General features: G+C 36.8%; 1 protein-coding gene and 1 long non-coding RNA gene across 2 annotated transcripts; one reads left to right on the top strand and one right to left on the bottom strand.

Moving 5' to 3' along the window:
* Positions 1-673: 673 nt before the first annotated feature.
* Positions 674-14,344, bottom strand: tmem116 (transmembrane protein 116). Its single transcript, XM_084414109.1, has 11 exons — positions 14,083-14,344; positions 13,665-13,711; positions 13,495-13,558; positions 13,280-13,408; positions 6,297-6,401; positions 6,138-6,187; positions 5,139-5,222; positions 4,156-4,291; positions 3,638-3,782; positions 2,815-2,894; positions 674-2,723 (listed from the first exon to the last, which is right to left on the bottom strand). The coding sequence occupies exons 1-11, from the start codon at positions 14,146-14,148 to the stop codon at positions 2,541-2,543; spliced, it is 1,089 nt and encodes a 362-aa protein (XP_084270235.1). The 5' UTR covers positions 14,149-14,344; the 3' UTR covers positions 674-2,540.
* Positions 13,286-18,827, top strand: LOC311293672. The gene is made up of 3 exons (XR_014627954.1): positions 13,286-13,419; positions 17,559-17,670; positions 18,008-18,827. It is a non-coding gene; the product is annotated as an uncharacterized lncRNA (long non-coding RNA).
* Positions 18,828-20,243: the final 1,416 nt, after the last annotated feature.

The following is a 20,243-nucleotide window of genomic DNA, read 5'->3' as shown; positions in this document are numbered from 1 at the left end:
CTCACATGTATTACTTTAATGACGTCTTTACTACTTTTATGAGGCTTGAAAGTGGTAGTTGTGTAGCTGTCAATGGAGGGACAGAAAGCTCTCAGATTTCATCAAAAAGATCTTCATTTGTGTTCTGAAGATGAACGAAAGTCTTACGGGTTTGGAACGACATGAGGGCGAGTAAATTATGACATAATTAACATTTTTGGGTGAAAAACTCTTTAAGATATACTGAGGCCTTGTATAGTGCCTTCCCTTGGTTGACAACTTCTACTGGCATATATATTCCCCTCTCTTAATGGGGTTAAATATAGTTTTAGCCTCCATTGCCTATAAATGTATGGACAAACATTATTCTACAAAAGAATGTGATTTAGCCATTACATTCCAAAACTCACCACATCTCGAAACACATTTGTTCACTGTGGCCTTTCCTTGGGGATTTTATTTATTTATTTAATTATTTATTTTCCTTCCATTAGGTCTATGTATGTTTTTTTCTGTAGAGATTATTTTTAACAGGTGATAAATAAAAAACGTTGCCTAGAGAGCCGTGAAGTATAATGCAGTAGATTCAGCAGGTGGCAGCATTTTGCAGAGTTATAAATCCAGAGTTATAGAGTTATCATCAACTTATAATCGAGACAAAACTCTGTAGAAGCTGAAATCAACCATCCCAAAATATCAGCACCTAATTACATTTTATTGAAATTTTCATTCATTTTCAACAACACTTAATAGCTATGTACAAACATATTTACAATACAAAAGCACTCAGAAAATGAAACACTTAAATTGAAACTTAAGTCATTCTGTCATGGGAAAACAATTCTCCTAAGCCAATCTAAAACGGGAACAGAGGTGCAGCATGTATTTGTATGTTGTGTATTTACACAACAGGATCCCCACACATTTAAACAGTGAATTTTACATGACTTTTCCAGCTGTTTGTAATTACTGAACAAGGACTTCAAATTTGGTAGCACCTTATTTTACAATCCTGTTTCGCATGAACATACTATGTAGTTATTGTAGTAATTCATAACCCTGAACCTAACCTTAACCCCTGTAGTTACTGTACCTTACATTACTCAGTACTTTTGTGGGTAAGTACACTGTAAGTACATTAAAAGTGCATGTACTGACCTGAAATTTTATAAGACCCGTTTCTAGTCTATGAAATATTTTAGAACAGAGCATAACTGGAAAATGTTACCAACTACAGAAATTCCCATGACTTTACAGTAATTCACCCACAATCCATAAGACTTTCTTTAAATCTTCAAAACAAAAATCAACATATTTTTAATGAAACCTGAGAGATTACTGAAAGTTTGCACAACAAAAAAACGCTGACGCTAAAAAAAGTCCATGAAGAGATTGTCATAGTTATTCATAAGGTTTGTTCTTGCGTGTTTGAACTTCTGATGACCATATTTGATGTGCTCTATGTATGCGTGTTTATCAAAGTTTATATGTGAATAAAAACCTACATCAAATCTGCTTTTTTGATGTAAAGTGATCGTTTCTCTCTAGAAGACTTTGATTAAACCACATTTAACCCATTTATCAAAGGTTTGGTTGCATGGACTTTCAATGGAGGGACAGAAATCTCTCAGGTTTTATTAAAAATATCTTCATTTATGTTAAACAAAAGTCTTACTGGTTTGGAACGAAGAGTTTATTTACTTTCCCAAGCCTGGAAATCACAATTTGGAGATATTTCCCGTATATTTTCAAGGTTTCCCATTTCCATCTCAAGCAAAAAGCTTATTCCCATGGTTCAGTGCAACTATCTTGACAAGTACATGCAAAATATTTCTCATCAGCTGTGCGTATTCTTCAATAATAGCCATTGAGAAGCACTGCTCACAGCTTTTATTTTGTACATTGTTCATCAAGAGGAAATTATGTGTGTGTGTAACTGACCCCAGCATCACTAGCCAGTGTGTAGGTGGATTCAGCGCATTGTGTTTTGGATGGAAAGAAGTAGCTTTGTCCTCTCAGATCCTGTTTCAGAGCTATTTCCCATGGCTGTAATCTCCCTTCGGTCTTTCCCTTTTTTACATGTCGCTAGTCCGCCGTGATCTGAAACCTTTCAGCACGTAATATTGCAAACACTGGATGATGAAACAGTTGATTTCTCAGATGAGCTTCAGTGGCAGGTGCAGCTTCTGAAATCTCATGATCAAAAACCAAGGTAGAAAAAAAAAACAAAGTTTAGCTAGCGTTTCAGTATGTGAGTGAGTGAGCATCCATCTCTGCCATCTGGTGTCGGTAATATAACATCGAGACAAACTGCTTCAGCTGCGACATCAAAACCAAACACGTCTGTTGAACTTCACGCATGAAGGACCACACTGATGCTTAGCTGGTTTCAGTCTTCATGAGGAGAGTTTTTCTGACACAGTAGTGTGTGTGTGTGTGTGTTTGTTGTATTGACTCCAGTCTCTCATGGGTTCGACTCCACTGGTCAAATCTTGAATGCACTGCAAGTCGCTTTGATTTAAAGCATCTGCCCAGTGCATAGAAGTGTGTGTGTGTGTGTGTCAGACCAGATTAGTGAGTGACGCAGCAGAACCCAGAGAGGCGTAGTTTGGCTTCTGTGAGCGTAACAGAGGAGTCTGTGTGTTTGCGTCGCGTACGGTGCTGCTGCTCAGAGAGCGGAAGTGTTGTTGAGTCCAGCCGTAAACCAGGCAGTTCAGCAGACCTTGAGATGCAGAGGTTAAGGCCTGAGGAGAACAAGATAACTACTGGTTTACACTTGCATGTGAGGGGGTAAAGCTATTACTGCTGCGGGAGCTTTTATGTATTTTGGCGAACCTGTAGGATGTAGAGAACGACTCCCATCTTTCCCTCAATTATGTCCGGTTTCGCCATCGTCAGAATGGCCAGTAATATTGCTGAAATAAACAAGAGATCATAAAAAAACTGTGTTTAGCTGTGGATTTATTTCACTACTTGAACTCAAATGTAAGATTTTGTACTCGAATTGCACATAAAACTTCCATGCATTTGGATTATTATTATTATTATTATTTATATTTATATTATTATTACTTTGATTCAGAATAAATCTATAAATTCAATTAAAAAGTATAAACATGGTTAAAATATGGCACAATAAGTAACAGCGCAGCACTTCTGGGCTGTACGTCAGAATGCAGGCTCACTATTGGCTAACGCTGGTCATGTGTGTGATGCTGGCCAATAGTGAGCCTGCGTTCTGTTGTACAACCAGAAGCGCTGCGCTGATACACTACGTGAACTCACTCAGAGAAACACAGAAGAACATGAATAGTTGAATAAAGCCGTTATTTTTGTTTTGTTTGCGCACAAAAAGTATTCTCGTCACTTGATAAACTTGTGGTTGAGCCACTGTAGTCACTTGGACTATTTTAACGATGTCTTTACTAACTTTCAGGGCCGGCAAGTTTCAGTTACAGAGAAGCCTATGGAGGAGTGAGACAGCTCTCAGATTTAATCAAAAATATCTTAATTTGTGTTTTGAAGATGAACGGGGTTGGAACAACATGAGGGAGAGTGATTACTGACAGAATTTTCATTTTTGGGAGAACCAACCCTTTAAATCTGTCAAAATCTAAAGCTGTTAGTAAATCTGTGTTTTGTGGTATCGTGTGCTCACCCGGACCCCAGCAGAAGAAGAAAGCGGAGGGATAAAGCAGCATCCGTCGCTCCAGGAGCCGCAGAGTTGCCCAGTGATGGTCACTGAAAAACCCCTGAGACGTGACGACACGCTTGTACAGCGAGCGCGCTTTACACATCAGAATCTGAAACACACAGGTGCAATACAATGAGTCACATGCGTTTCTGAGAGCAGTAACACCGTACATGCAATAATATTGTGAAATATTATATCTATCAGAAAAATATGAAGCAGCACAACTGTTTTCAACACTGATAATAATCAGAAATGTTTCTTGAGCATCAAATCATCATATTAGAATGATTTCTGAAGGATCATGTGACACTGAAGACTGGAGTATTTCAGCTTTGATCACAGGAATAAATCACATTTTAACATATATTCACAGTTATTTAATAATATTTCACAATATTACTGTTAAATGAAATGCTTGAACAGCAGTGTACATTTGAATCATAAATTGCTCAGCTATTCAGAAATGAGATGCTGAAGCTCACCATGATGCCGATGAAGGTTAAAAGGAAGGTGAAGAGGAAAATGGCCATGCAATAGTTCTGAATGACAACACATGCTGTGACTTCTGCGGTTACATATGAGGTGAGATAAACAGCCCCTGTGTGCATCAGCAAACATCTGGAAGACAATCAGCATCATATTAAACAACTGTCTGGAACACTGGATTCTGATTGGTCAGGCACATCGTTCTGGCTACTCAACTGCACAACTGACCATTGTTCTTCTGTGGTGCTTTAATACAATTACAACTCAAATCCATATATTTTATTGTGTTTTTATTTTTTTTATTCGCTATAATGACCAGCTGATTGTTATGGAAGCTGGTTTCCGCCACAGAATAAAACATTTTAAAAGATAATTACGATTTTTATCTCACAATTGCAAGTTTACATTTCACAATTCTGACTTTATTTCTCAGAATTGCAAGATATAAAGTCGCAATTACGTGTTATAAAGTCAGAATTGCAAGATATAGACTCAAAATGTGACTTTTTCTAACAATTCTGGCTTTAAAACATGCAATTGCGACTTTATATCATGCAATTCTGACTTTATAACTCCCAATTGCATGTTATAAAGTCAGAATTGCGAGATTATTTCTCACAATTGAGTCTTTATATCTCACAATTCTGACTTTATAACACAATTGCAACATTATAAAATGCAATTCTAAGATAAAAAGTCAGAATTGCGTGATGTAAACTCGCAATTGTGAGAAAAAAAGTCAGAATTGTGAGATAAAAAGTCGCAATTACCTTTTTCATTTTTTATTCTGTGGCAAAAACAAGCTTCCAAAGATTGTTCATTAGACCCACACAAACTAGTTAGATATAACAACTGAATTGTATGTAATAAGTGTTTAATAACAATAAGCTCATTCAAATAAGACTCTGTGAAGTTATGATGATAAAGTAATGAGAAACAACCGTTTATTAATCAGATGTGAGAATATGGTGAGACTGACCTGTAGGGCTCGGTGAAGTTTGTGTAACAACGAAACACATTTCCTGCCACGAAGACGGGCGCCGTGAGTATTAAAGGCAAAAGACTGTGTGGAGAGATCAGGACAGACATTATATTCCTAAAATCTGCTAATATCACATTTTCAGTTTTATCGTGCATTTTATCGTGCATGGTTTTTGCCCTATATTTTATGCAGGATTATAAAAAAGTGTATTGTAAATATTGCTTGAATGTGTACTGTGCATACTGGCAACTAGCAGAAATTAAAAAAGTTATAAATTTTCTTATACTTTATTTCAGTTAAAAAAAATGTTTGCGGTTTTAGACGCTATGCTAGAAAGAAAAACATGTCAGCAACATGCTAATTCCTGTTAACAATATGTTAAAACATGCTAACAATGTGCTAATTCATGCTAGAAACATGTTAAATTATGTTAGCAACATGTTAGCAATGTACCAATCGTGCTAGCAACATGCTAAAACATTAGCAATGTGCTAATTCATGCTTGCAAAGTGTTAAAATGTGGAATGTGCTAATTAGCAACATGCTAAAACATTAGCAAAGTGCTAATTCATGCTAACAAAGTGTTAAAATGTGGAATGTGCTAATTGAAAGTTGAAACATTCTAGCAATACGTTATTACATGTTAGAAATGAGTTAATTCAATGTGTTAAAACATGCTAACGACATAACCCCCTAGCGATCAATCTATCCATCTATCAAAACTTCTTCAAACTTCATGGTCAGGCTTTCTCAAGACAAATTTTTTGTATTATAGTCTTAGGTCTTTTACTACTCGCACCCATAAATGATTTGGGAGTTGAGCGCACCTGTTCTCAATAATAGTCTTAGGTAAGTACTCATAAGTGCACGTACTGTAAAATAAAGTGCATTACATATTCATTCATATAAATTTCATTACATAAATTATGTTGCTCCATCTATATTTAATATCAGTTTCAGTGATATTTTTATTCCGATGATGTTCAGTGTACTCACCACGACAGTACTGGGGCCAGACATCTGCAATTTCTTGCTCTTGCTGGATTCTGAAATAAACAGGCGAATCAGTATTGCCAGCATTTACAGTAAAATAAAAGACTACATTCTTCTGCTTTATTTCCTTCATTAACATGTTGATAATGATGAACTGAATACCTCGGCTGGGAGCCCGTTCAGTCTCCTGTAATACTTTCTGCTCAGCCCGGCGTAAAGCACCCAAACATAGTGCAGCGTGTAAAAGAAGGAGGCCATATAAAGAGTCTGCGGGATGAAAGTCAAAGGCAGAAGTTAATGAAGTTTAATTAATTACACATTCTAATCTCAGAAAAGGTTGAACCATGTTGTCGCAATACTGTAACCCATGTCTCTCTTTATTTAACGACACAACAAAATAACAAAGACGCAGGAGGACTGTAAATACACAGACTCAGTGAAGGGAGAAAACAAGGAACAGGTGCGGTTAATCAATTAACAAATGAGTAACCATGGAAACAAATGGGACGACTAATGAACAGAGACAAATGAAACAAGAACTAACACAGGTAAAACAGAAACCTCAGGTGACAACATATACTTTTAAAAAGAATATTTATTATGGAAATAATATGCTTATTTGCAAATTGAATGCAATGTGTTCGGACACTTGACTGCATGTTAATTGCAATTAAATGAAAATATATTACAGATTAAATATATATATTAAATGCAGCTAGCTGAACAGCTAGCTGTGTTTTAAGTACATCATTATATGCAATTTTATAATTACATCTGTTGCATATTAAAATATACTTTAATGTAATTTCTATTAAAACGTGTGTGTTTTGTATTGAAATATATTTATAATTACACATTTATAATTATGAAGTTGCAACTTAGTGCATTTAAAGTATATTAACTTTAAAAGTAATATCAAACAACAAACTACATTTAAAATTATAATCCAGAACTTTACATGTGCTTTATAGTCCAGGCGTTTTAAGCTAAAATGGGGGTCAACTGTGAACAAATTGCAACAGAAGCAAACTCAACTGATTTTGTATCCTCAATATGTCCTGAGTAAGGAAAAAAAAGCCCCGAAGAATCCCATTAGGGGAAAGTTTCGAAAAAGACCCAAATATATCCTATTCATACGCCTATTCATTATTTTTCTCACATGAATAGGGTAAAAAATATAACCTTTAGATATCACCATGAAAATTGCTGAGTTGATTACTTATATCAAGACAAACAAAAAATGTATTACAAGTTTTTTAAAATTGTTTGTTAACATGGACAAACGGTGCATAATCTAATTACAGATGTGCTAATTTGCATAAATACCACAACAGATCTAAACACTGGGTCTAGCCAGGTGAAAATGTCTTGTTGAATCTTGTTGACACATAACAGTAAAAGACTAAATGTTAAGGTCTTAATGGAACCCATTTAGGCTACCCATGAGCATTAATACATAGAGGCAGGAAGAAGTACTTTAAACCAGCCTTTATTAATGTTTAAGAGATGGGGTTTGGGGCTGGGACCGTGGGACTGTTTCTGGGGGACGAGTCTGAGGCAAGAACAGGAGACAATTAGCCGCTTTCCGACCGGAGGAACCTTTTCACAGTTCCTAGAACTATTGGCTAAAGCCTGTTTTATACTTCTGCGTCGAACTGCCGCCGTAGCTACGTCGTAGGCTGTATGTAGCGCGCGTACCCTTCGGCGTACCCTGACGTGCACCTCTCCAAAAATGTAACAACGCGTCAATTCTACGCGGACACAAGCGCTGTGATTGGTCTGCCAGAACCCCTCCCTCGGGGTTTCATGCTCCCCAGGTGCGCGTCAACGCGGACAACGACACAGAAGTATAAATTAAAACCAACACGTTGCCTACGGCGTATAGGCTCCGGCGTATGTCCGACGCAGAAGTATAATGAGGCCTTAAAGTACCCGGATGTCGGCGTGTTCGCACCGCAGGAACTAGGAACGATTTTAGTTCTAGGAACTCCATTTGGAGGAACTAATTTAGGTCCTACTTCAGAGTAGGGTCTAAACCATAGAATGTAAACACACAGATTATAGCCTATATATTTACTCCAGAAACTAACTATACAAACATGGAAAACAGTGATAGATGGGTCTCTAAACCTTTATGCTGAAGAGAAAATCCAACGCAACTTTGAGGGGACCAAGCCAAACATGATTATGTTTATCTGCCCAGCTAGCAACACTGGACATCAACCACACGGCATAGGCTAATAACCTTTTTTTCATATACTGTCTACTTTCTATAACAGTTCTATCTAATAACATATTAAACAGTACTGTTAGACAGATCGCTAACTAACACAGAGAATGCGAGCATTGTTTGCTCTGGCGTTCTCAGCGCCGCCAAAATAAAGGTCCGTCGCGCCGTCAAAATAAAAGTCACCGTGCTTGCGTCACTCCCTTACCCCTCCTACCAGTTCCTATGGCCACTTGGCCAGTGCGAACGCAAACAGCAAAACCGAGTTTAGGGGAGAGTAGTTCATAGAACTGTTTAGAAGTGGACAGTTCCTAGAACTAAGTTCCTGTAACTACTTGGTCGGAAAGCGGCTAATGGTGAGTAGAATGCAGAAGACAAAAAGGTAGGTAAAATAAAAAGTGAATCCCCAGAAATAGTCCCATGGTCCCAGCCCCAAACCCCATCTCTGCAATAATAATTAATAAAGGCTGGTTTAAAGTACTTCTTCCTGCCTCTATGTATTAATGCTCATGGGTAGCCTAAATGGGTTCCATTCAGACCTTAACATTAAGTGTTTTACTGTTATGTGTCAACAAGATTCAACAAGACATTTTCACCTGGCTAGACCCAGTGTTTAGATCTGTTGTGATATTTATGCAAATTAGCACATCTGTAATTAGATTATGCACCGTTTGTCCATGTTAACAAACAATTTTAAAAAACTTGTAATACATTTTTTGTTTGTCTTGATATAAGTAATCAACTCAGAAATTTTCATGGTGATATCTGAAGGTTACATTTTTTACCCTATTCATGTGAGAAAAATAATGAATAGGCGTATGAATGTTCATCCCCTAATGGGATTCTTCGGGGCTTTTCCCCCCTTACTCAGGACATATTGAGGATACAAAATCAGTTGAGTTTGCTTCTGTTGCAATTTGTTCACCCTTTTTTCTTAAAACGCCTGGACTATTAGTTTGTTAATCAACACATCAAAATAAATACTTTACAGCACGACAAAACATTATTAAAACATAATGGCATAAAATGTACTGTAATGTTAAACTTTTAACTTGACATGATAACAAAGTGCACTTAAGTGTGTGAAGAAATAGTTTGCTCTCTTTAAGTACACTTAAGTGGCCTTATTAATATTATATTATCTGCAAGTAAAGCTTTTTTCTAAATATACTTCTAAGGTTTGAATTACACTATACGTGCACATTGTTTTCACACAAGGGACTCGAGGACCATTTGTCTTAAGGCACATTTGTTGACATTCATGTCATTCCAGGATTGAGCAACTTCTTTATGTTGTTAAAGATAGAATATCCTTCATCTAGAAATGCCTAACTAGTCAACATGGTTTTCCTTTCTGTTTTGCTTGGAGCACAGTTGACTTTAAGAGGATTATAGTTGTTAGTTATATTTGATCAAGGTGTGTTTTGTCTGATTTTAACAGTCACAAAACTATGTACACTATTGCACTATTACAAAATGCGTCAGCGGGCTATAGTAGAGCACTGTGTCATTTTCAGTGCAGTGTTGTATGCTCAATGACACCGAGTGAAACACTTAAAGCTCATGCAAAGGTGAATGCGAAGGGATTTTTAAGTCAGTTTAATATGATTTAAGTTAAAATGACTTGTTCAACCAACTTGATTATACTTAAAAAATTAAGAAAGCGACTAAACTTACGTTTTTTAATTAAAATATGTGGATTTTTTTTTTTTACATCGAATGCTACGATTCTAGTGGTTCCCTCAAGAAGAAGAAAACATGAACTGATTAAAGTCCAGATCATTTTAATTAGTCACTATGAGCTCTTAAAAATGTAAAATGATTCTAGTAAACTTGTCTGGTTAGATGTGACTCATCAGTGAGTGGCACATGACCTCGGGCAGGGTTTTCCAAAACTCAGGGCGTTTTCCCTGCATGGAGGATTGGCAAATAGTGTCAAATGTGGAGAGAAAAAAAACAGCATTTTCCACAAATATCAGGGTTTTTTTCTGATTAATTCTGCTTATAATTATGTGAGTAACAATGTTGAATTGTTAAGCTTGACAAATGCATCCAACACTACAATATATATATCTAAAAACTGAGAAAATGGAATTAGATTATTTACTTATGGTGTAAAATTATGGAGCCCCTAAAAAGACATGGTGATGGAAAAAATGATGGGAAGAAAAAATATATTTTAATGCTTTTGCTTTCTCTCACAAAACCTTTGCTTTCCCCAGAGAAACTGTTTGCAAAGAACTCAAAAGTGCGCACAAAACATTTGCGAGAGAACGCAAAAGCACTGACGGTTACTTTTTCCTCCCATCTCATATTTCTTCCCTTCAACATGTCCGTATTAAATGATGCTACTTTGTGTCACAATTTTATGCAATGTTACTTTTCAAGCTAGGTTAGTTTATAATAGCATAACCAATAACAAATTTGATTTACAAAAAAAGGATTTGTTCCTATAATGCCTTAAAAGTAGAGCTGCACGATACTGGATAAACCGAGAATCACAATTTTTTGGTTAAAAATAGAGATCACGATTCTCCCACGATTCTGAATAGACAGCTAAACAAAATAACATGTAATTTAGAACAGATTCTCACAAAATGTTAATTGCTGTAGTCTATTTAAAATGTTTTTTTTTTTTTTTTTTTTTTTTTTAAAGGTTGAGTGAATGATTCAATGACTCACTCATAAAGACTTCACTTGTTTCATTACTGGATGAATCAGCGTTTTTGAACAAATCTCTTTTTGACTCATTTTTTAACAGTCACCTGTCGCCACCTGATGTAATCGATTTATTTCATTAAAATAAATCGATTTAATAAAATAAAATGATTTGTGGTCATTATTTGAAGCGTCAAGTAACATTCAAAAGGTGATTTACTCTATTCTGATCACTACCACAGACATCAGTGTTTATAGCCCATCTATAAACTTTTATCCCAGTTCTTCTGTGATAATTTGAATTATTGTATAATGATACTGCGTGTTTGAAAAGACTGTTTGTGAAGCTGTTTCATACATGTACATGACATCTGCTCTCTCTGGGTCAGAACGCAGATCTGAATGTTCACTGTACTCGTTCTTGTCAAAGGTTTAATAGACAGAGCCGAATCGCTGTCATTTAGGAATAAGATCACATGGGTGTTTGAATCCCGATCGTGATATTTTAATGATTAATCGTGCAGCTCTACTTATAAGTCTAGGGAAACCAAACCACTTCCAAACAACAGACTGAACTTTGCCTCCACGCATTACTGAGCAGTGACGTCCACTCACACCCATGACAATCCACTGCTATAAACAAGTGTGAGTGTGGAGTTTAAAAGTGGGGCAGAACTCATTATATCTGGCCAAAGAATATGGACCAAATTTGCTGCTCCACTTCCTTTTCACATTCGTCCCAGTTCCCTGTTTGTTTTGTGCTTTAGAACAAACTGGTTTTAATGTCTGAGAGAAGAACAACTCATTTTTTAAGTGAAACTGTCTAGCACACATGCTTGTCTTCTCTGCGATATTTTAGCAAAATGGAAAACACACAGGCTTCAATAATGAGAGACACATGTTTGGGCCTGTAAAGCATTGGCAGAGTAGAGAAAAACTCCCTCACTGGTATTTTAAAAACTTCTTCTTTTTTTTTTTTGCATTTACACAACAATTTATTGGCTAAAGACCTCCCATTTTCGGAAAAGGGATTGTGTCAACTTGAAGTACCATACTAAATGATTACAATATGCATATATCAGGTTATTTTATGGTAGTCTAGAAATCTACAAAAGATATCATGGTCCTTCTATGGTACACGTCCAATAAACCTTGGTATTTTTGGTAACATGCTTTTGTTTCTTCTTGATGTTAAAAAAAAAACAGTCAGTTAAAAACATTCCTTGAATTAAAAGTGACAGGAGAAAACAATGAAAGAATTGTTAAAGTGCCTCTATTATGTTTTCTCTTTCATGCAGTGTGTAATAAAGCTGTTTGTGAATGAACAAGGTCTGCAAAGTTTTAAAGTGCACGACAAAATAAAGTTATTGTCTCCTAAAAGAAAGAAGCGATTCTGAACAGCCTGAAACGAGTCGTCAGTAATTCCAGTCTTAAATCTGCATAATGCCAGTCTATGCTCTTCATGAACAACGTCAACTTTGACCCTCAAACACTGTAGTTAGCTAAGACTGGAAGAGTTTGGTTTGAGTTGTTCATGTTGAGAAGACACTGTTTTTTTTTGTGCTATGAAAGCAAATCCACTTCAACTGATGCACTTCTGAAGGATGAGACTCACGCTGGAATTGTTACAGTAAAACTGATGCCTGTTACTGTTCGTATAACTCTGTGTATCAAGTGTGAGGAAGATCCGGAGCTGAAATTCAGATATGCTAATATGTGTTTGGTTTCAGATACGTGCTGTAAGCGGTCGACTAATCACAACAGACTGTGCCATCTGACCGATCAGAGCAAAGTAGACCAATCACAACAGACTGGCTCCCCATCTGACCAATCAGAGCAGAGCAGGCTTTAGGAAAGGCGGGGTTTAGAGAGAATGAATCCTTGATCGAACCCTTTCAGACACTGTGAGAAAAGAGCTAATGCTGCAATGTATATTATGAGAAAATTAAAGTGTGTTTGACCGTGGATGCATGTACACTTATTGTAAGAGACCTGCAAAACTTAAATTAGGGCTCGAAACCTTTAAAATAGCATAACAGGAGCACTTTAAACGTTTGAAAAGGATGCTCATCTTAGTAATATGATTGTTTTTTGATTCCAGATGCAGTCAATTAAATATGACTGCTCCAATGTGGCTTTATTTGTGGAAGTGGAAGTATGATGCAAAAACATTGCATGTAAAAAAAGGCATATAGAGGAAGTACTGTTCTTTCGCATATGACAAGCATTATTTTGGCATGATATTGTGTCAGTTTTGTACCTGTTCCACAATATGGAGGTTGTAGCAGATGTTGTAAGCTTTACAGTTCTGGGTGAAGAGAAGACCACCAACCAGCCAACTCAAAGCTAACAGCAGGTCTGTTAAACTTAACAAGAATAACGGCAGCACCTGGAACACAGGTTTGTTTCTGTGGTCAAAATTACATTTGCATGCATGAACATATTGTTAATAATTCAATAGCTATGGAGGCTTACCTCTGGTTTTTTTACTAGTCTGGTATAAATGGCATATCCAATTATGGAGCCTGCACCTACAATGCTGTGATGCAAATTATTAACACATATAAATAAGTATACAAGACATAATACACGTATCTATTTATTAAATGACTGCAAAACTACGATAAAATAAATAGATAGCCTACCTTAGGATGGCCATTGTCATTTGAATACATCGCACTATAGAGTATACCTTTAAAAAGATAAGAAAAACAAAAGAAGAATAGTGTATTTAATCGGTGTGTGTTTATTTTAAGCATGTAACGTTAGAGCATCAAATGCAAGATAAGTATTTTGATGAGTTTATGACAATGCATGACCTAGATATGAAGTGTTTGGAAATATACACGTAACGTGTATAAGTCAGTGATTAATTTACTTGCTAAATAAGAATCAGCTATAGTGTTTGAAATGATTATTACGTTTAAAATTCCTTTTACTATTAGTCATTTAAAAAAGATAATTTAAAGAAAAAAGCTATAGTGAAAAGGGCACGAGAACCATGCGCGCCCGAAGCATAGCCGATAGTTTAACTATGTTGTAAAATTTTGTGAAACTACTTACAAATGTCCAGTTGTCAGTCGGTGTGGTGGTGTTAATCGGTGACTCATTTTGGTCCAAAAAGTCCATATTGCAATATTAAATAGCCTATTTAGTGATCAATTAATTCCACCTTAGAGCCCTATATTCCACTCGAAATTATGTAACAGCAAAAAGCAGCTCTAACAAATGTATATTTGCTACCAGAACATGCCAGAATAATAATAATTTAACCAGACACAGAAGTTAGAAAGTAACTAAATGTGCTTTCTCAAACTCGAGTCCTGTAAATAAAAACAGCGCGCCCCGCCCACTGTATCACAAAGCGATTTCGATTGGCTAGGATCTGATTGCGTCACACATTCGTCATATTTTAATGTACATAAAGCGTAGCGTGCTGATCACCACTAGGCATGGCGAGAGACTGGCGCATTGTCTGTTTTGGCTCGCACAATCGTCTCTGTTTAAAAGGACATCCTGTTTTTTGGCCAAAATTGTTTGCCTGTTGTTCCATACGTGCAAACTGACATCGTGATGACAATCAGCGGATCTTTTAGGCATGAACAGATCAGGCAACAAAACTGAAAGTCTCAGTATCAGTAACTAACGCGTTATTTTATATTATAAGTCTATTAGTTGACTTGCTACCCTTTTTTTATTAGGCTGTACCTTGAAACTAATTTGTTTGCAATTTATTCTCAAAGGCACAGCAGTTTAAGAATAATATTTTATTAACACAGACTTGTGAAATATATACAAGATCTACATAGATCAGTGTCTAAACTGAATCCAGGTTGCTTGTGCATCTATTTTCTGTGACATGCACATTTACATTCACATAATTGCTCAGTATTTTACCTGCCCAACCGTCAAACATGTTCACTTTGTGTTTTGTCCGGTTGTTAGGGATAGTTAGATCTGTGAGTGACGGTCAAAGTTCACAGATTTCATGTCATTCTCTCGCCTGTCGGTTTGCATGAGCATCAGAGGTCTACATCCCTCACCCATGTCTGGCTTCATTAATGACAGTATGCGTGAGAACAATGGCCACAAGCACTGCCTATGAAGGCTGTCTAAGAGAATTTCTGTAATTTCTTCAAATCAGCCACTGTGAGGTATCATATCCGTAATGTTTCACAGATCCAGTGCAGATTGAGCATCACATTTCTCCCACTTTCGTCCTATCCATTAAAACACACAAACAAACCTGCTCATTTCATTTGAGCACTTTTAGCTTTGATCGTTCATGCAAACAAATGTATGGAAATATAAACCGTAAACTGCAACTCTTATGGTTATAGTTGTATGACAAGATGCACATGGTTCACTGCTCTGCACACAATAGATGGCTTTCAGTCTTTGATTTTCAATTTCATGTGCGTGCATACTGTTCAGAAGTCTGGGGTCAGCACATTGTATTTACTTTTATTCAGCAAGGATGCATTAAATTGAATAGAAGTGACATTTATACTGTTACAAAAGATTTCTATTTCAGATATATATGCTGTTCTTCTGAACTTTCTATTCGTCAAAGAATCTTGAAAAAAAAAGAAGCATTTCCACAAAAATATGAAGCAGCAGCACAACTGTTTTCAACATTGATAATAATCAGAAATGTTTCTTAAGCAGCAAATCATCATATTAGAATGATGCTGAAAATTCAGCTTTGATCACAGGAATAAATTACACAACTGCAATTCCAAAAAAGTAGAGATGTAGAGATTGTAAAATGCAATAAAATCAAGAATCTCTTGAACAGACAGAATTTTTTTTAAAATGTTTTTACTGGCCAAAATAATTGTATTTTGTAAATATAAAAAAAATTATATATTTTTTATTATTTGAATAGCTGCAACACAAATGCAAAATAAAAGTAAAAAGATTTTAGAGTATCCAAATGAAAGTGTTTTGAAACAGTCCACAATGAGCCGGTGAACTGGTAATAGGTGAGAGTATCATGAGTGTAAAAGGAGATTCTCAGTCTTTGCAAGGAAAGGTCATCACGGCTCACTACTGTGTGCCAAATATCATGAAAGAATTGTCAAACAAATCTAAAATCACATTTCTCAATGCAAGATTACAAAGTATTTAGGTCTTTCACCATCTACAATACATAACATTTTGAAAAGATTCAGGGAATCCAGAGAAATCTGAGGCTGTGTTGGGCAAGGCGTGTGCGTGACCTTTGACCCCTCAGACGGCATTGCATGAGAAACCATCATGCTACTGTATTATATACAGACACATGTGCTCAGGAGAACTTTGGAAAACACTGAACACAGTCTGCCTCTCGAATCTCTGTTACTCAAGGAGAAACTATACATCAGTTCAATGCAGAGATGCTGGAGAGTTCTCTGAGAAACACTGTGGAAATGTGTGCTGTGGTCTGATGAGTCCATGTTTCAGACAGTTTTGGGGGAAATGGACATCGAGGTCTCAGTCCCAAAGACGAAAGGGATCATCCAGACTTCATCAGCGACAGGGAAGCAAACATCTGTCATGAGTGGAGGAGCATCAGTGGAAACGGCACGAGCGACTCGCATGTGTGTGAAGGTAACATTGATGTGGAGGAGTATATCGGGATTGAACAGAGACATATCATCAAGATGACATCTTTCCTGGAAGCAAGACAAAGCCAGGCCTCATTCTTTATGTGCTGCAACAGAGTGGATAGATGCTCTAGACCTGCAGTCCAGATCACTGAAAATATAGACCCATCATGAAAACTATTACTTTTTATGCCATCATTTCAACTCATAATTCCCAGTTTTATGTAATACTTATGACTTAGCAGCTCAATGGTGTTTTTAGCCCCCAATGGCTCCTTAGAGGCAGCTAACCCTAACCTCAACCTTAAACCTACCCATCCCCTCGCTGCCTGGAAGCCGCCATTGGGGGCTAAAAACACCAAACACCTAACACTTAGCATGCCATAATTTCAGTTTCAATTTTCTATTTCTTTTTATGTCATAATTATGAGTCACCATGACTTTTTTCTTTTGAGTCATAAATGGGTTTGCAATAGTCTTTTTTTTTCTTTTTTTTTACATTAAAAAATCTCACGAGCCCAAACGGTTGAACAGTATATGTATGCAGACTCTGCTCATTCAGACCACTGACTGACTCTTTTCTTTGAGTAATGTCTTCTTTTGTGCTTGATATGGTTGATTAACTGCTACACGTCCCGGGCTCTTCCAAAGTGATCTCTGGAGTCAGTCGAGCTATAGTGTCAGAGGGATTTAATGATATTCCCCTCCAGTTTACTGAACCAAATGTATGATCAACAGGGTTCATACAGAAAACATGTTAGTGTTTGGAATATCAGACATTTGCATGTCTTCTTTGAAAATAAATAAATAATAAGGTTAAAGAGGTCACAGACATCTGCTTTATTTGGCCTCGAGCAGTGGGGCATTATTGTGAAGTTTCGAATCCAAAACAGATCTGACATTTGTATGAAATGGCAATATAAAACCCCCTTTTCTCTCTTCCCTTTTCAGTTTCCACTAAAGTGAATGTGCTGAACTCACGACACTGCTTACAAAGCAGTATATTAAACACAAAATGAAGCTTATTGGATGTTCTGAAAAACAATTGTGCTCACTATTTAAGGTAAGACTAAGATTTGCAATGAAACATATTAAATGCAAAGACCTTCTATTTTTATTTTGAGGTAAATGCACATTAGAGAAAAAAAAAAATCATATTTGGGTCAATCGTAGATAAAAAAAATCATTATGAGATAAAAGTCTTTTATGTCATCATTTAGATTTTGTAATCTCATAATTTATCTCTCTTTTTTTTTCTTTCTTGTGTGTCAGAAATGGACCTCCATATAAACATAAAATTTGATAATAAGTTATTATCTGCTAGCACTCCAAAACAATGCCAACCAGTTTCATAACTTTCACAGAATAACTTTCAGTTCTGTGTGTTTTTTTTGGTCCAGGAAACCAGACAATAGAAAAGTACTGTGAAGACTGGAGATTCATAATTCAGGAAGACGGAAAGCCCCGTACAGCCTCATGGGCCGGACCAGGAATATTTGTACAATGCCCAGGTCACATGACCATAAAACCCTTAAAAAAAAAAAAAAAAAATCAAACAAGGAAGTAATCTTCATTCCGCGTCACACCATTGCCACATATCAAATATTCACGAGTCAAGTCAAGTCATCTTCATTTATATAGCGCTTTTAACAATGTAGATTGCTTCAAAGCAGCTTTACAGAGATAAGCGTATAATTTAAGGTAACAGAGATTGTTTTGGCTTTATAGCAGAGTTAAGTTATTTCCATCTAAAGTTAGTTTTGATTGATTTGCTTCCGTCGCAACAATCATTTGTTATTAAATTAGGGGCCGCTAAGACGACACCATTCCCTCTACACAGACTTTAAACGCGAACCTGTGAGAAACGCTGATGGCGTTCACATGCGCATTTAGAATGGGTTCTATAGTTATGTGCGTTTGAATATACGCAGGTTTGGAATTCCCTCCAAGCCAAGCCTAAACAAAGTACTTGTCTTTCCTTATAAATTTTGATAAAGAATTTTATTTTATTTTGTTGCTTTGGGGTAGGAACGCGAAACGGATTTTCCCGACAACGCCTTATCTGTATAGTGGTAGTGGGATCCTCCATAGGGAGAGACTAGTTGGCACTTCAGCACTGCGTTGTCATCGGTCCAGGCGAAGGTCCTTCGTCAGATCTGGATACGGCCTGGATCCGGCAGGCTGCAGGAAAACCTCGGGATAAACACAGACACTAAAATTAGCGTAGATGCCATTCTTCTCATGATGTAACGAGTACATCAGGAGTTATGGGAAGTGTTCCCGGTTCCGGCTGACCTAATCTATGCAGCCTAACATTAAATTATAGAAGTCTATAATGTATCATGTGAAAGCTAGGTCAAAGAGATGTGTCTTTAATCTGGCTTTGAACTGACAGAGTGTGTCTGCTTCCCAGACAATGGTAGGAAGACTGTTCCAGAGTTTTGGTGCTAAATAGGAAAAAGATCTACCGCCAGCAGTCGATTTAGATATTCTAGGTATTAGTAACTGGCCGGAATTTTGAGATCGCAATAGACGTGACGGACTATAATGCGTTAAGAGCTCACTCAAGTACTGCGGAGCTAAACCATTTAGTGCTTTGTAAGTGATCAGCAATATTTTAAAATTTATGCGATGTTTAATAGGCAGCCAATGCAGTTTTGACAGAACCGGGCTAATATGGTCATACTTCCTGGTTCTGGTAAGAACTCGAGCTGCTGCGTTTTGGACCAGCTGTAGTTTGTTTATTAAGCGTGCAGGGCAACCACCCAGTAGAGCATTACAATAATCTAGCCTTGAGGTCATGAACGCATGAACTAATTGTTCCGCATTTGTCAATGAGAGCATATGGCGTAATTTAGATATATTTTTAAGATGGAAAAATGCAGTTTTACAGATACTAGACACGTGACTTTCAAATGAAAGATTGGTATCAAAGAGCACACCCAGGTTCCTAACCAACGACGAAGACTTAACAGAGCAGCCATCAAGTGTTAGACAGTATTCTAGATTATTACGTGAGGACGTTTTTTGTCCAATAATTAGAATCTCTGTTTTTTCAGAATTTAGAAGTAGGAAATTACGAGTCATCCAATTTTTTATATCCGCTATGCATTCCGTTAATTTTGTGAATTGATAAGTTTCGTTAGGTTTTGAAGAAATATACAGCTGAGTATCGTCAGCATAACAGTGAAAGCTAATTCCATGTTTCCTAATGATATCTCCTAATGGTAGCATGTACAGAGTGAACAGCAGCGGTCCTAGTACTGAGCCTTGTGGTACGCCATACTGAACTTGTGATCGATGAGACATCATTTACTGCTACGAACTGATAACGGTCAGATAAGTATGATTTAAACCATGCTAGTGCATTTCCCGTAATGCCAACATAATGTTCAAATCTATTTAAAAGAACGTTGTGGTCAATGGTGTCAAATGCAGCACTAAGATCGAGTAACACTAATAGCGAGACACAACCACGATCGGATGATAAGAGCAAATCATTTGTGACTCTAACGAGAGCTGTCTCAGTACTATGGTACGGTCTAAATCCGGACTGGAAATCCTCGCAGATATCATTTCTTTCAAGAAAGGAACACAGTTGTGAGGATACTGCCTTTTCTAGTATCTTTGACAGAA

The sequence above is a fragment of the Rutilus rutilus genome, assembly GCF_951802725.1.
Source record: "Rutilus rutilus genome assembly, chromosome: 7".
NCBI classification, from domain to species: Eukaryota; Metazoa; Chordata; class Actinopteri; order Cypriniformes; family Leuciscidae; genus Rutilus; species Rutilus rutilus.
This window is presented reverse-complemented; position numbering and strand designations above follow the sequence as displayed.

What these genes read in the sequence shown, in the direction of transcription:
- tmem116 (XM_084414109.1), bottom strand. Translation starts at nt 14,148, where the DNA reads ATGGACTTTTTGGACCAAAATGAGTCACCGATTAACACCACCACACCG. An exon ending in AACTTCACCGAGCCCTACAG is followed by an intron (nt 4,292 to 5,138) that starts GTCAGTCTCACC and finishes ATTGTCTTCCAG; the next exon opens with ATGTTTGCTGATGCACACAG. An exon ending in TCGTTCTCTACATCCTACAG is followed by an intron (nt 2,724 to 2,814) that starts GTTCGCCAAAAT and finishes TGTTCTCCTCAG; the next exon opens with GCCTTAACCTCTGCATCTCA.